General features: G+C 46.3%; 1 protein-coding gene across 2 annotated transcripts; it reads left to right on the forward strand.

The window, feature by feature from the left end:
- Positions 1-609: 609 nt before the first annotated feature.
- On the forward strand, positions 610-14904 carry LOC311328116 (nuclear receptor coactivator 5-like). Of its 2 annotated transcripts, XM_084462142.1 has the most exons (11): positions 610-711; positions 2909-3174; positions 4895-5002; positions 8703-8766; positions 10104-10322; positions 11190-11296; positions 12203-12332; positions 12665-12876; positions 13008-13212; positions 13353-13441; positions 13795-14904. In XM_084462142.1, the coding sequence occupies exons 2-11, from the start codon at positions 3009-3011 to the stop codon at positions 14394-14396; spliced, it is 1902 nt and encodes a 633-aa protein (XP_084318268.1). In that variant the 5' UTR covers positions 610-711; positions 2909-3008; the 3' UTR covers positions 14397-14904. The 2 variants fall into 2 exon arrangements, with proteins under 2 accessions (XP_084318268.1, XP_084318269.1); XM_084462143.1 differs by lacking the exons at positions 2909-3174; positions 4895-5002; positions 8703-8766 and having other exon boundaries at positions 617-678.
- Positions 14905-16632: the final 1728 nt, after the last annotated feature.

Here is a 16632-nt window from a genome sequence, read left to right on the forward strand (position 1 = left end):
GCCCTCTATAGGAAAGGACAGAGCAGACTGTTCTTCCTTACGAGGCTCAGTTCCTTTGATGTGTGTAGCAGGCTGCTGCAGATGTTCTATAAGTCTATGGTTGCCAGCACACTATTCTTTGCCATGGCCTTCTGCGCAAGCAACGCAGGGTCTCAGGAGCCAAACAAACTGAACAAGCTGGTGAGGATGAGCTGGGTCCATGACGAGCTGTGACAGATGAGGAGCTCCTTCAGCCACAGGCTCATCCCAACTAGATGCAATAGGGTGGATTTTTTTTGCCACCGTTTTTTTTTGTAATCCTTGAAGTGTGTATTTTAAGACTCTGTCAGGTAACAGGCTGAAATAATGTCCATGGGTTCATTTTTAACCCTTTTGTAACCCCTTTTGACAGCTGTATTTGTCAGTGTATATTTTTGAAACCTATTAAATATATAATATATCTGCCTTTTTAAAACGTGAATAAAATATTAATTATCTATAAAATGTTATTTTGTATATTTATGTATTCATACTTTTTCATGTTTTTTTTAATTTGTATATATGTTTTAATTTGTTTTAAGCCGGCAGAACATTTGATACCTAAAAATGCGACAAGGGGGCCTTCGCCGACCCGATTCTCCGCCCGGGAAATATTTATCCTACACGTCAAGAGCGAACTTGAACCAAAACGAAGAAAAGGTACTTCAATTCACGAAAATCTTCATGTTGACGGTAAAGAATCGTGTAGATTATGACTATTATAAGATTAGATTATATCCCTGACCTTGTCGGCGAGTTTAGACACTCACTGCAAACAAGCTTGGGCTATGTAGCCTAGATAAATCCCCTGAGCTAATCCGGCTAGCTACCTAGTGCTAACGTTAGCAAACAGGTTCGGACGATTCGTTAGCTTGCTGGTTCAACTATTGAGTAGTTAGCTAGCTTCTGGGAACTCGGATAGTAGCTAGCTAGCTTCTGGGAACTCGGATAGTAGCTAGCTAGCTTCTGGGAACTCGGATAGTAGCTAGCTAGCTTCTGGGAACTCGGATAGTAGCTAGCTAGCTTCTGGGAACTCGGATAGTAGCTAGCTAGCTTCTGGGAACTCGGATAGTAGCTAGCTCACCATGGACGTTTGTGTTTTTAGTTGAGTCTAGCTAGTGCCTGCGAGCTCGCTGGAAACTAGCATTGTCATTTTGCGTGCTAGCCAGCTGGCTAATGCTAGCTAGCTAATAATTAGACCATGGTGTGGCTAACGTTTTCCCAAGTTAATTATTAACTAGCTACTTAATTTAGCCAACATACAAAGTGAACAGTCTAGCTAACCTAGCTAGCTGTATCAGTTCCCCATCAGAAGAGAGAAACATTTGTTAGGTGTTCTACTGTAGCTATAACCATGCTATGTGAAGATTATGGAGAATAATACAGCTAATGTTGCTAGCTAGCTTGCATGTTAACAATAAGTAATCGATCAAGAAGAGTAAGTAATCAATAAATACAGCGTAGGCTAAAAGTATTACAATAAATCAATAATTACAAGAAATTCAAAATAAGCTACAGTGTAACACTAAACATGCCTAGATTGTGCAAAATTCAAGTAAGAATGTAGGTCATATCCAGGTAGATATCAGGCAATATCCATGTTGTTATATTGGTTGGTACCCATGTTGGTACCAATGCAGCACATTTGGTTGAGTCCATCTGTGCCCATCCCCAAGAGCACAGTGGCATGGGATTATACTCTGTCTTCATATTGCTGTGAGTTGCAATGTATGTAATGTAATAAGACTGATCAGTATTGCAGAAAACTGGATGTTTTCCTTTCTCGGGTTGAAATTTCTCATGTCATCTAGTAGCCTACCCTTATTTTCAAATGATCAAAAGTCAATGAAAACAATAATGTGCACATTTTATCAAAATGATTTTAAGTCATCATGGAGATGTCAAGAGGAGTTAGATACTGTTAAAATTCCTTGTTTAGGTCAACAGAACTGAAAGTCACAGAGAACTCTTCTTACCGCTTCCAGATTTAGACAAAACAACCACAACAACAACACTGTTCCAGACCTGCTAACTTGTACGCATTTTGAGGAGCAGGTACTCATTTTGACATAAAAGTATGCTGGTGCGATTTCACTAAAGTACACAAAAAGTAAAGTATTTTCTGAGTTCGACCAACTGCAGTAGTCTACGCCAATGAGCCTCTCGCCTGCCTAGAAACCAAAAAAGAACAGAGCAGAGTTTCTGCCAATCATAGCGCTGGATTCGTTCTGCTTGCCGTCACTTATCTTAACCTTGCGTCACCAGGCTCCGTGTTGTCGCGGGGCAGACGTGTCACAAATACGTGGTGTCAACAGTAGGGCTATAACGATTACACATGTGGCTATTTGTCTCAGAAATAATCGCGATTAACAATATAATATTTCTTTTGCATGTTGAATGGAGGACCTAATGCGCGTGTGCAATTTTTAGGGATTTTTTGGGGGGTGCACTTGCAAAGCATGCAAGCAGTTTCTAGGGACGGAAGGGTTCTTGAGCAGTGGCGTTTTTATGTTAAAAACCTACATGGAAACTACAGGAGGCCTATTTTTGCTACTGATGTGTTTTTTTTAACACTTCAAGAAAGGCCAGTCATTTGAGTGAGTGAGAGAGCTATAGCCTGAGCAGAGAGAGCGGTCGTGTCCCAGCTCCCAGACCAGAGCCCCTGGTCTGGTTTAGTTACTGGCTAGTTACTGGCTTACACAACAGCCACTGTCTGGAATGGCAACTGTTATGAAATACACTGTAGTGCTCCGTCTAAACGTTAGCTGGCTGCCCCTGTCCTCCAGGAGCAGAGGGCAGCGCAGCCACATCACTAACATCTTTATCCTGCTGAAGGTTTTTACCCATGGGATTTCTCCTGTCTTTTTCTGTCACCCACTGACATTTGTAGGACCTGGGATAAGAGATATCAAGACGCACACAAACCTAGAAAAGTGAAAACGAACTGACACCAAACTTGCTCAGAGAGGAACGAGGAAGAGGCTGTAGCCATGTCACACAGACGAAGCCAGAGCGGATCTCCCGGTCACCGCTCAACCACCAACAGTAACGACCCCAGAGAATTGGAGAGGAGGATTTTTGTGGGGAATTTGCCGACCACTCACATGGAGCGGAAGGACCTTGAAGACATGTTCAGTCCTTACGGGAAGATACATGGTCAGTAATCAACACGATATCCACCAGGGAGGAACGGTTTCACTCAATGTTGATCATCAGGGATTTGGGAAATTTTAGGCCTGTTAAGTCAAAGGAGAGCCTTATCTTTACATGTGATGTATGAAGCCTTTGGAAACATTTAGGCTACACCAAGTTACTCTTATACTTTTAATCTGACAAAATCTCTTGATGCTCTTCAACACATCATTAACGATGTTTCCCGGGATCACTGAGTGTTTGGGTCTTTAAAGGACCAGGCCAAGATTTGGGGAAATTACCTTATTTGCCATCTTCCCCAGTCAGACAAGAAGATGCATAACCTTCTCGTGTCTGTGCAGTAGTCAGCATTGAGGCGCGCGCCGTTAGCCTAGCTTAGCTGCAATTACTGGAAGTGGGCTTGAACCAGTAGCCTAGCTCCCTGTGACGAAATACACTTTCCAACAACTCAAAACTGGTCACGTGTATTAATCACGTGTGGAAATAAAATATATAAATTAGGCATTATACATTTTGAAGCAGATACATTACCCTGTGGTAACTTCTGTCAACAAACAGGTGCTGTGTGCCAACACACTGAGTCGCTTTTGAGGGAGCTAGAATAATGGTTCAAAGCCACTTCCAGTGATTGCGGCTAAGTTAGGCTAACGGCATGCATCTCAATGCTGACTACTGCTCGCACAGACATGAGAAGCGTATGCATCTTCTTGTCTGACTCTAGATAAGATGTTAAATAAGCTAATCTCCCCAATTCCTTTAAAAATCAGCCTCACCCAAGCATAAGCGGCATAATAATGCTGTAATTACTCTTGTATCACTATTCAATGTGATGTGGCTAGCATGACAAATTAGCTATTGCTCACAGTTCTTTTTTTAAATCTCTTAGGCCGTGTTCACACTAGACTTATTTTTTTTCTTTTTTCTTTTCTTTAGAAAATGTGCTGCCTTCTGCGCCTTTTCAGCGCTTAGTGCACAAGTTTTCTGTCACCTTAACAGGAATCATAGCCTACTTTCTAACCAACGTTGACTCAACCGTTAGCAAAATCATCCTTAACGTCACCTAAATTAGTCATATTATACAGGGCCTAGCCTACTATAAATTAATGCCATTAGCTAAAATGATGGCAAATTAATTAGTACTCGCATTGGCTTTCACGTTTGAAGTGGAGGAGGAGGGTGTAGGCTAGCTGACCAGCCAAGGCACCGTTTGTGGGTAGCCTACATGCGGCCGACAGCAGTACGGGGCATAGCAAGCCTACATGCGGCCGACAGCAGTACGGCATAGTACAGGAGTCCACGGGGCGACCACAACCTCGTAAATGTATCGTTTGTGACCCGTCATATAACTCCATGTAGTGTGAAACGTCTTTTTGGGGCAATGGTAACTAAGTTAGGGACGGCACACTTACTCTCGTCGTCCATTTGGTCAGCTGTCAGGCGCTTGACATCATACAGCGCTTTTCTGAAAAGTTAAACAAAATTCAATTCAAAAGGCGGTGGCAGCTGCGCTTTTTAAAAAGGCGTGCGCCTTTTCCCACAGGGTTGCATTTAAAAAAGGCCCTGGCAGTTAAAAAGAAAAAAAAGAGGTATAGTGTGAACACGGCCTTATGGTCTCAAAATATGAGAGTAACCTGATGCCCGGTGTTATCAAACATTCTAAATCCAGTCTGGAAGTTGTTTGTTGACATGAGGTCCAACCCTCCCTAAAATGTTACTCTTTCAGCACTGTCCATGTTCGTTGGGTACGGATTTGTGCAGTTTGAGCGAGTCGAGGATGCAGAGGCTTCAAAGGCGGGACTAGATGGTCGAATGTATAAAGGTTATAAAATAGGTAAGGTTTAACAGCAATAGATGTGACTACCCAGCTGTATAGCCTCTAGTGGCATTTCTGTCTGGGAGAGTTATATATTACTTTGGCTTACTCTTAGACTACGTCCACTAAGATGTTTTCATTTTAAAACGAATACTATCTACATCCACACAAGCGTTTTAGCAGCGTTTCAGATATTATCTCTGTCCATGCTAACGTACATCTGAAAATGCATATCACATGATCATTCACGTACACTTGGCGTGTGGTGTAAACAGGAAGATTGTCTACTCTGTGGTATAAGCATGTAACGGTATCAAAAACTCACGGTACGGTAATATCACGGTATCAAGGTCCACGGTACGGTATATCACGGTATTAAACACAGTTTTAAAACACAAAATTTAAAGAGGAAGAAGATTTGTACTTTGGAAAAAACACCATAGCATTTATTAAACACATTTCTGATGTGTACAGTTTTTTCTTTTAATTTAAAGTGCTTCTGCTTTCCTTATAATCACGGATCAACGATGATCCGATGATCTGTTGCACCACAATTCAGTAGTGATAGGTCTGTGGATATAGATGGTGTGTTGAGCAGTGATAGAGGAGGTCTGTGGGTATAGACGGTGTGTTGAGCAGTGATAGAGGAGGTCTGTGGGTATAGATGGTGTGTTGAGCAGTGATAGAGGAGGTCTGTGGGTGTAGATGGTGTGTTGAGCAGTGATAGAGAGGGTCGGTGGGTAAGATGGTGTGTTGAGCAGTGATAGAGGAGGTCTGTGGGTATAGATGGTGTGTTGAGCAGTGATAGAGGAGGTCTGTGGGTATAGATGGTGTGTTGAGCAGTGAGATGAAGAGGGAAAGAGGCTGAGCAAAGAGCCCAGGTCTGATTTATGATGCTGCGCTTCTACGGCAGGAGACTGGATGAAAGAAGTGACAGGTCTAAAAATAATAATAATAATAATAATAATAAAAAAACCGACAGAAGAGGAAGAGAAAGAAGAGATGAGGAAGGAGAGAATGGAAATAAAGGATGGGAGGACAAGAGGGGGGGGGTGCAGATCTAGGCTAGATGGTTCTGACATCTAGTTATCCGTGGTCCACGGATAGGTTTATCATCATCATCATCATCTTCATCCGCTTATTCAGGGTCGGGTCGCGGAGGCAGCAGCTCCAGCAGGGGGCCCCAGACATCCCTTTCCCTAGCAGCATCAACCAGCTCTGCCTGGGGAATCTTTAGCCGCTCACAGGCCAGTGCGGAGATGTAGTCCCGCCACCTAGTCCTGGGTCTACCCCGCGGCCTCCTCCCAGCCGGACACGCCTGGAACACCTCCCTAGGGAGGCGCCCAGGAGGCATCCTCACTAGATGCCCGAACCACCTCAACTGGCTCCTTTCGACGCAAAGGAGCAGCGGCTCTACTCCGAGTCTCTCCCGGATGACTGAACTTCTCACCCGATCTCTCAGGGAGACCCCAGCCACCCTCCGGAGAAAACTCATTTCGGCCGCTTGTATCCGTGATCTCGTTCTTTCGGTCATGACCCATCCTTCATGACCATAGGTGAGGGTGGGGACGAAGATAGACCGGTAGATCGAGAGCTTTGCCTTTTGGCTCAGCTCTCTTTTCGTCACAACAGTGCGGTAAAGCGACTGCAGAACCGCACCAGCTGCTCCAATTCTCCGGCCAAACTCCCTCTCCATGGTTCCCTCACTCGTGAACAAGACCCCCAGATACTTGAACTCCTTCACTTGGGGTAAGGACTCATTTCCTACTCGGAGCGGACAGGCCACCGGTTTCCTGCTGAGAACCATGGCCTCAGATTTAGAAGTGCTTATTCTCATCCCAGCCGCTTCACACTCAGTTGCGAACCTATCCAGAGAGTGCTTGAGGTCGCAGGCAGCTGATGCCATCAGGACCACATCATCTGCAAAAAGCAGTGACGTGATCCCCAGCTCACCGAACTGCAAACCCACCTCCCCCCGGCTACGCCTCGATATCCTGTCCATGAAAATCACAAACGGGATTGGTGACAAAGCGCAGCCCTGGCGGAGGCCAACACCCACCGGAAAGGAAGACGACTTACTGCCGAGGACCCGGACACAGCTCTCGGTCTGGGTGTACAGGGATTGGATGGCCCTAAGTAGGGACCCCCTCACCCCATACTCCCGCATAACCCTCCACAAGACCTCTCGAGGGACCCGGTCGTAAGCCTTCTCCAAGTCCACAAAACACATGTAGACAGGTTGGGCAAACTCCCAAGCCCCCTCCAAGATCCTTGCGAGAGTGAAGAGCTGGTCGGTGGTTCCGCGACCAGGACAAAATCTGCATTGTTCCTCTTCGATCTGAGGTTCGACTATCGGCCGGACCCTCCTTTCCAGCACCTTAAAGTACACTTTCCCTGGGAGGATGAGTAATGTGATGCCTCTGTAATTGGCACACACCCTCTGGTCCCCTTTTTTGAATATTGGGACCACCACCCCAGTCTGCCACTCCTTTGGTACTGACCCAGACTTCCACGCAATGTTAGGGGCGGGTCAGCCAAGACAGCCCCTCAGCGCTTTCAGCATTTCTGGACGGATCTCATCAGTCCCTGGGGCTTTGTCACTGTGGAGTTGTTTGACTACCTCAGTGACCTCCTCCAGGGAAATTGACGATGACCTCCCATCATCTTCCGGCTCTGCCTCAATCGTAGAGGGTGGGTTAGTCGGGTCACGGCAGATGTCGTTGGTTTTCTTCCGGAAAAGGGTACAACGTGAGGAATCAGGGAAGGACACGTCATGACTGATGAGCCAATCAGGAAGCGAATAAGGGTGTCTTTGTCATCTGAAAATGAAGTCTCCATTTCCACCCATCCAGACTAAAACATCAATCCCAGAGTTTTCCATCTAAAGCAGGGTCAGCTGCAGTGTTTTCAAAAGTCTCAATTTTAGGGGTTCAGAAACGGCAAAATAGTGTGGACGCTAGGCATAAACAGAAAAAGTTGTTTTAAAATGAAAACGTATTTTTGTGGATGTAGCCATAGTTTCTGGTGCTACTGCATGTCTAAAGGAATCTTTAGAACCCTAGGTTACTGTACTAGGGTTACCTGTACTCAGGTTTCCATACTAGGGTTTCCACTATCATGGTTCAAGCATGGCAATTTAGCAACATATAGCACATTAGATTACCAGATCAATAGAAGGGCACCCCTCTTCAGTCTCTGAGACAAGAAATGTATTGTTGTAGGAATCCTTGCTCCAGTATTGCTGCACTGAAATTATTTGCTGAAAGCGTGTCATTGAGATTTTATGAGAATTATTAATTAAGTTTTGTGTAAAATGAAGTTGGACCTAATAAACAATTTAAAACCTCTAAAAATGTATCTTACAATATGTAAGTAATTGCGATTGTGGTTGGATTATTGTGGAAATGGGGCGTTTTCACCCAGTTAGTTTAATTTCAGATGAGAATGTTAATCATTGTTCAGTTTCTCTCCTTTGTGACTTAAATGTGTCAATTAGAAGGAAATTAAATTGACCAAAGAACCCTGCCGAGAAATTCTGCGATATTTTGCCATCTCAGCCAATTTTCTATTTGGGTTTTCATAACTTCTCTGGAGCTCAGTTTTCATGGATCATGGAAGAGTGCGCGGTGTTACTGTTAATGTCACTTCAAAAAACAACCATTCGCCGATTGAGTAAATATAAGTGTTATGTTCAACGTTTGGGTTGGTTTATTTTCAGGAGTAAATACGGCAACGGAGCGACGACAGAATAAACCTCAATCCCGGCCGAGCCCTCCACGCAGGTAAAGTAACGCTAAGTGGGTGTGAAGATCTACCAACGTCTCAGCTGCTCTCTGCTAAAAAGGTCTTTTCCCAACAGTCATTTCCACCAGGGCTTTTCATGGTCGGGTCATGTCGGCAGATAAACATTTAGCTTCTTTTTAATTTGTTGAAATAAAACCGAAAGGACAAACTGTATGCAAACCAAGTGTCTTTGTTTCTCAAAGATCTTTGTTTCACAATTTATTCTCCTTCTCTTGTGTTCTTTGCGTTACGATCTGCGGCAAAAAGACCTTTGGTCTCGGTAGATTACAGGTTTTCGTCTCCTAAAAAGTAAAAGAAAAAAAAAAGTTTTCAATGGGGGAGACTCGGTGACTGACAAACAAATATCGGTGTTGAAAGATTGAGGGGACCAAAATCTGCTTGCGTTTTTAAGATGGCCTGCCTTAAAGAGGTATGTGACAAATATCTTTCTTAAATTTAGTGGACTTGACAGAAGAAAAATGCGATGGTGGTTTTAGTTAATTTTGCATTGGCAATAAAGCATACTCTTTATGTTTTCAATGTATTGACATTTTACAAACTCCTACAGCGGACATGTCAATAAATGACTCAAAGCTTTCCGACTTAATTCCGATGATATTCTTCCTCAAAGTGCGATAACATTCTTCAAAGTCCTTAAAAACAACATATATATAGAGTGATGGGTAATTTCTTTGGAAACATCTTGGCTGTGACATGAAATAATTCATTTCTGGAGAGCGCGGTAAGTCTTGATAGCCTATCATTGGAAAAATAGTCGTCGTCCCCACCATCATGGACTCAAAACCACACTCACCGTGCTCTCTCAATGAGAATCAACTCTTCAAGCATGTGTTCCTTTGTGATTTCTCTCAGGAATGGTCTCAGTCCTGCTGTGCTATTGGGATGGAACTTGTCAGTTGCGTTTTGCTGCTTGTGCCCCAAGTAGGCCTGTTGCATATAGGAGACCGTGGTGAAGGCAGTAATGCTGCCCAAGTAGGCCTGTTGCATATAGGAGACCGTGGTGAAGGCAGTAATGCTGCCCAAGTAGGCCTGTTGCATATAGGAGACCGTGGTGAAGGCAGTAATGCCGCCGGTTTGGAAACTAAATATCTTGCCCCTATGGACCGAGGTTCAAAGGCCTGTCCTTATAATTCCACCTCTCTCATTAAAACTTGTCCAAACAAAATCACTTAAAGAAGGTTGGTTTGCCCACTCTCCAATAAAATACAGATAGAACAACTACTGTAAATGATTTTCCACAATATAGACAAAGGAATTGTAAGTGGCCCAGCCGTTGCTCTTCCCTTTTCACTAAGTGTTCAGTGTGTCCTTCTAGGAACCCGTACGGCGGTTATGGGGAAGCCCGGGAGCCACGCCCCCGTTCCCGTTCTCCCATGCACGGGCGCGATTCCCGGGACCACAGAGATGGCCGCGAGTCTCGCCCAGTGGGGCCCCCCCGTGAGCACGAACCACGAGGCCCCTCCTATGAGCGCTACCGTGGCTCCCAGAGCAGGGAGAAGGACCCCAGAGGAGACCCCCGGGATCCCTCATTCAGGTGAGAGTGTGTCCTGATGGACGACCAGTCTGCGCTCTCAGCAGGACGTCCCATGGAACTGTGTTCTGAAGCAGGAGGTCATGGAGAACGGTCTGTCCATCAGTCTCCCAGTGACCAGTCTGTCCGCCAGACCAGGGTTCCCAGTTAACATGGTCTGTCCCACCATATGCCTGGTTCCCAGAGTGAACTGTGCAGGGGTTACTGAATTTCTGAAATGTCTTGATGCTAGCTATGGGCCGGTTACCTTTTTCACGGTATACCTCAGTTTGAAAACGTCACGGTTCCAAAAGCACTAATATTCTTTTCTGACTATGTGCCGACGGTATGTGTTCCATAACTTCAAAATCTGAATTTCGAGTTCTCACAGTAACGTTACCAATCCCCAAAATATGGTGTAGCAGTGAGTTTGTGTGCAATCCTTCAGCTAACATTTAAGGGATAATACATGACATGCTAAACAAAACATTAGCAGTGCAATGCTCTCACCTCGGCATTCCAAACTTAATCCAGGAAAGATGAACATGACGAATTTGTGCATCATAGCCTCTGAAAGTGAGCAGATATGTAGGAAGTGCTAGGCTGGTTGAGCTGCAGGTTTAGGCTCACTCAAGACAGCTTGTATTTATTTTACACATTTTTTAGAAGTTTCTTTACTACTTTATAACGTTGACTAATGTTCCAAATGTTATTTTAAAATGGAAAACATTTTGTTCAATGCCAGAAATGTATGTATTTATTTATTTTGATTTATTTTTTGTCCAGATATACTGTGATACTGTGAAACCAGGGTCTACCTGCGCCCTAAGTTATCATCCTGTCAACATCTCAACCCGGCCCATACCTGCTTAATGCATGTTGTGTTCTCAGAGATGAGGGGTATGACCGGTACTACCGCGGGGCTGGCCCAGACGATTACTACCACAAGAAGGAGGACCCTTACAGGGACCCATGGAATGGGCGCAGAGAACCGGAAGGTAGGAGCACAGTTTTCTATGGTTCTAAGGTTCTTTGTGGTCCTTGAAACTCAAACTGGAACTGCAACTCGTCACCAAACAGAAGAGCGGTCTATTTGGTGTGATAGACTAGACCAGTCGTCGGAAATATTCATCACAGACATTTTGAACACACAGGAAAAAGGACACCAGAGGAAGGTCATTTTCTTGAGCCAAGTGAGAAGCTGGTAGTTCGGCCTTTGCTTAGCCTTTTAATAAAATGTCATACGCCCCAGACGCACTGGAAGAGTCAGACGCTAGCGTTTTGAAGTACACCAATTGTTGTAATTGGCCATCACGTAGTGATAGACTTCATAATTCATTCATTCATAACCTTTATTTAGACTCGGAAAATATATTAAGGGTGACCAAGCCCTCATTTGCGATGTCACGGAGTAAAAAAAAAATTGGTGTTTGGTGTGATAATCTAGACCAGTGTATTTGGTGTGATAGTGCTACATTTAGACATATTGTATCCATGTGTATTTTCCATTGAGGGCAGGTTGAATCAGTGTGGAACCCCTTCATGCAGAGGAGAACAGTGTAGAACACTGGGTGTTGTGTGGAACCCCTTCATGCAGAGGAGAACAGTGTAGAACCCTCTGGGCGTTGTGTTTCAGAGGAGAACAGTGTAGAACCCTCTGGGCGTTGTGTTTCAGAGGAGAACAGTGTAGAACCCTGTGGTCGTTGTGTTTCAGAGGAGAACAGTGTAGAACCCTCTGGGCGTTGTGTTCCAGAGGAGAACAGTGTAGAACTCTCGTTGTGTTCCAGAGGAGAACAGTGTAGAACCCTCTGGTCGTTGTGTTCCAGAGGAGAACAGTGTAGAACCCTCTGGGCGTTGTGTTCCAGAGGAGAACAGTGTAGAACCCTCTGGTCGTTGTGTTCCAGAGGAGCGAGGAGGAGCAGAGGAGCGGAGGCGTAACGAGTTGTACCGGCAGTACTACCAGGAGCTGCAGCGACGCTACGACAGCGAGCGGCCCGTCGACTGCTCCGTCATCGTGGTCAACAAGGCTCAGAAGTATGTCCACTTTCTACACTCCCCCCCTGGACACAACATGACCACACGGTCCAGCAGTAGGAGAACGGGTAGGGGGGGGGGGGGTCTCTGGGTGCTCCCCCATATAAGACTTGGGCTCAGGACACTGGGTCACACCAGTCAACTCATTCAGGAACATATTCATTGTAGAATATAAGATGGCATGTTAGATAGCAGCATGCTAGCATGTGGAATGTTTTCATTTCATATCCTGCTGTGTGTGTGTGTCTGTCTGTCTTTCTGTGTGTGTGTGTGTGTGTGTGTGTGTGTCCGTGTGCGTGTCCCTGCGTGTCCCCTTGTCCCCGTGTGCGTGGTCCATGCTGTAGGGAGTATGCGGAGACGGTGGGGAGGAAGGTCAGAGACCTGGGCATGGTGGTGGACCTGATCTTCCTCAACACCGAGGTGTCCCTGACGCAGGCTCTGGAGGACGTGGGCCGCGCCCGCACGCCGTTCGCCATCATCATCACCCAGCAGCACCAGGTCCACCGCTCGTGCACCGTCAACATCCTGTTTGGAACGCCACAAGGTGGGACAGCTGGATGGAGGGGTTGGTGGGGGGGGGGGATCCTTTCAAGTGGTACTAACAGGACTAAAGGAACTCTGACCTCTGACCTAGCTCGCCCTAACCAACTAGTGGTGTGTGCGTCCCCCTCCCAGAGCATCGGAACATGCCGATGGAGGACGCCATGGTGCTGGTTGCCCACAACTACGAGTCCTACAAGGTGGAGAACCGTGACAAGGAGCGGGAGGAGACCGCCAGGAAGGCGGCCAAAATGGCGGACGACGTTCTGCTCAGGGAGCCAGACAGAGAGAGTCACCCCGTCAACCTGCTTCCCACCATCACTCTGCTGTCTGAGAGCAGGTCAGTCTGTGGGCGGTCTGCCCGACTCCCTCAGTCTCTGAGCATCATCGCCGTCTTGTCTTTCTCTGGTACGTCTGTGTGTCTCGGCCTCTTTGTCCGTCTCCTTCTCTAAGTGTCTCTGTCCCTCGGTGTCCCGGCAGGTTTGTGACCCCAGAGGAGCTGGACAGTCTGATCAGTTACCTGAGGAACAAGAGGGAGCGTTTGATTCGTGCGGCGGACCCCCACGCAGGTACACTCCTCCTGCACTCTCACAGCAACCCCCTCACTGGGTTCATAGGCCACGCCTCCTTTATCCAGCATGAACAGCGTCGTACGCAAAGGGCTGCTTTCACAACAGCTTCAGGCCAAGTCCACCCAGAGACATGTTAGTATGATGGACCAGGAGACCTGCCCAATATTTTATTATTGTTGATGTAAATGATGCCTCCCATTTCCCCCTTCCTCAGGCTGCTTTTGTATATAAGAATTTGTTCTTAATTGCTTGGTTAATTAAAATAAAAATAAAATGTTTCTTCTTGACCAGAGGATGATCAACAGCAGTGCTCATAGTAACTGTGCTCTCTTGTCTTTTTCCCCTCTCAGCTGTGGCCCACCCACCCTCAGTAGCCCCCCACCATGAAGCTCCCCCAGCCCAGATCATGACTCCCTCCTCCCACGCCGGCCACATGAGCCTGCCCCCCCCTTCCAACCCCCCTGTCAACCCCACCCACCAGCAGGAGCTGCAGGCTAAGATCCTCAGCCTGTTCAACAGTGGTGCGGGGGCCGTGTCCTCCTCCCCCAGCCCCTCCATGCCCCCTCAGGCCCAGAGCTACTCCTCCTCCCTGGGGGGCCAGCAGCCCCCCTCCTCCGTCGCCCCTCCCCCCCCCATGCCCCCTATGGGAGCTCGGCCCCCCATGCATCCAAGCGGAGGGCCCCCCGGTGGCCCCCCCCAGGGGTACGGGCCCCCCCCAGGACGCATGCCAGCCCCTCAGGGGGGACAGAGGCCCTCAGGTGCCGGCATCAACTTCGACAACCCCAGCGTGCAGAAAGCCCTGGACACACTGATCCAGAGCAGCCCCACCCTCAATCACATGGTGAGCCCTGGCAGCGCGCCCCCCCTCAGACCAGGGCAGGGCATGGGGCAGGGCATGGGGCAGGGCATGGGGCAGCCCCCCCCTATGTACTCCCACCACTACTACTCCTGATCCCCTAATGTGGGGGCCCCCCTCACACACGTCTGCCTACCAGCAACTACTATTTAAGTCATTTTTAGCACCAGGTGGAGATGTGTAGTTGGCTTTGTTAGATGGACTGTTTTTGTTTCCACATTGTTACATTGCTTTAATCAATGTACAAGTTTGTGTTTTACTCTCTGTGTTGTGATGAGAGATCTTGGTTAATCGTTGGCCCTGTTTGAGTGTGAGTGTTCCTCAGTGGTCTGGGTACCCAGGTGGGCGGGGTCAGGTGGAGGACAGAGATCTGGCTCCTGTGCCGGTCTCCTCCTGGTCTCAGTCCACTCTGCTGGTCTCCTCCTGGTCTCAGTCCACTCTGCTGGTCTCCTCCTGGTCTCAGTCCACTCTGCTGGTCTCCTCCTGGTCTCAGTCCACTCTGCTGGTCTCCTCCTGGTCTCAGTCCACTCTGGGGTGTTTCTGCAGCTAAAACTTTTATACTTGTCACTGTAATAAATACTTGCAGTGCTCCTGAAATAAACTTTCTTTTTGAATGCCCAATGTTGTGGTGATTGAACAGAACTGTCCAGGAGGGTGGATGAGGAACTGCTGGCTGGAATGAAGAGTCAAACCCAGCTGTAATAAAATGGGATTGGTTTATTGCATTTTGTGCTGACAAATCTATAAAATGGAACGGGAATCGCCAGAAGCCATAGAGATATAAGCATTTGAAGTGTAAGATAAAAGTACTTTTCTATTTTTTTAATGTACCATGAAACACAATAGAGAATACATATTTTATTTTTGTTAAAATATTGAACTTACACTGACACAAAAAACTGGCACCTCCACATTAACTGTATCTGCGCTATTTACAGGTAGATAAGCCCCTCCTACCCTCCCTGGTTACCACCCCCTCCCCAGCAGGTACACACACACACACGGAACACAGGAGCACGGTACATCCCTACCACTACACCAAGAGACCAAGAGAGAGGGTAGAGTCCGAATGCAAAACAGTTAATAATAGAAGGTTTGTGTTTATATCATGTCTATCTACATCCATTCCTTTTAAAACATTCATACAAAAAGTATCGTTCACAACTCCAGTGAATTAAAAACAAAACTGAGTTGTGTGCAAGCACACAGTAGGCTACACATTTTTGTCAACATGTAATGTATGTATAATTATAAGCAAATGCCATCTATCCTGGCTATACATTTTTTTCAGTAGATGTTTACGTTCTAGAGATGACAAACTGCTTGTTACATTTTAGTATTTGACCAATTCTATCCTCAGCTGCGAACTAGCTTGTGTGCGTGCGTGTCTGTCTGTGTGTGTGTGTGTGTGTGTGTGTGGTCACCTACTTATCAGAGTTAAAAATTTAATTCAGTGGAGTATTCCACATCACACATTTCCAAGTTAACTGAAATATACTTTGGTTATCATCAGTTTATCTGCAGGTACCTAAATATGAAACATTTGATACATAAATTGGCTTCTTTGACAAATAAATATTAACAATAAAATAGAGTCCTGTATTCATCCATTTTGGACAGATTTTCCAATTAAAATAAAATGTACCTCACACAATAAGTATCATACCAAATAAAAAGCAACCAATCAAATAAACCAATCAGCCATATCACGACATCAATATATTTGCAATACTACACCTTGGTCAGGGTAATGTGCATGCATGCATTGAGTTACACAGACGGCCCTGGACTGAGGCTCTGCTTGCACCACAGGGGCCCCACTGACCTCAGAGACCATCACCAATCAGTTTGCTGTTGTGGTTTGTTTATTTGATTCTCTTTAAGTATATATGTGTGTCCCTTGAGGAGAGGAACTCCTTCAAACCAAGGACAGATATGTTTCAGAGCCCTTGATATCCTCTGGAGGATGGAGACGGTGATCACAGCCGGCTTTGTCTCATGCTACAATTGTGCAGGTGCACGTATGACGCCAGATGTGTCAGGAGGCGATCGGTGTATCGATATTTCCACAGTTTAATAAATCAAACTCTGTTTTGTTCTGTGTGGGTTTGCGTTCAGTCCAAGCAGAGTCTGAGCCAGAAGTGGAAGCGCTTGTTTTCTTTGATCAATATTCAGAATTATACTGCAGTTACATACAAGTATAGTACTGTGGGATGGGATGGGTCGGGAGGTGGGGGGAGGGGTGGGGGGTTGGGGAGGTGGGGAGTTGGGTGGGGGGGTGGGGAGGTGGGTGGGGGGTGGTTGTGGAGGTGGGAGATGGGGAGTTGGGTGG

Source organism: Borostomias antarcticus, assembly GCF_949987555.1.
Source record: "Borostomias antarcticus genome assembly, contig: scaffold_318, whole genome shotgun sequence".
In the NCBI taxonomy this organism is placed as follows: Eukaryota; Metazoa; Chordata; class Actinopteri; order Stomiiformes; family Stomiidae; genus Borostomias; species Borostomias antarcticus.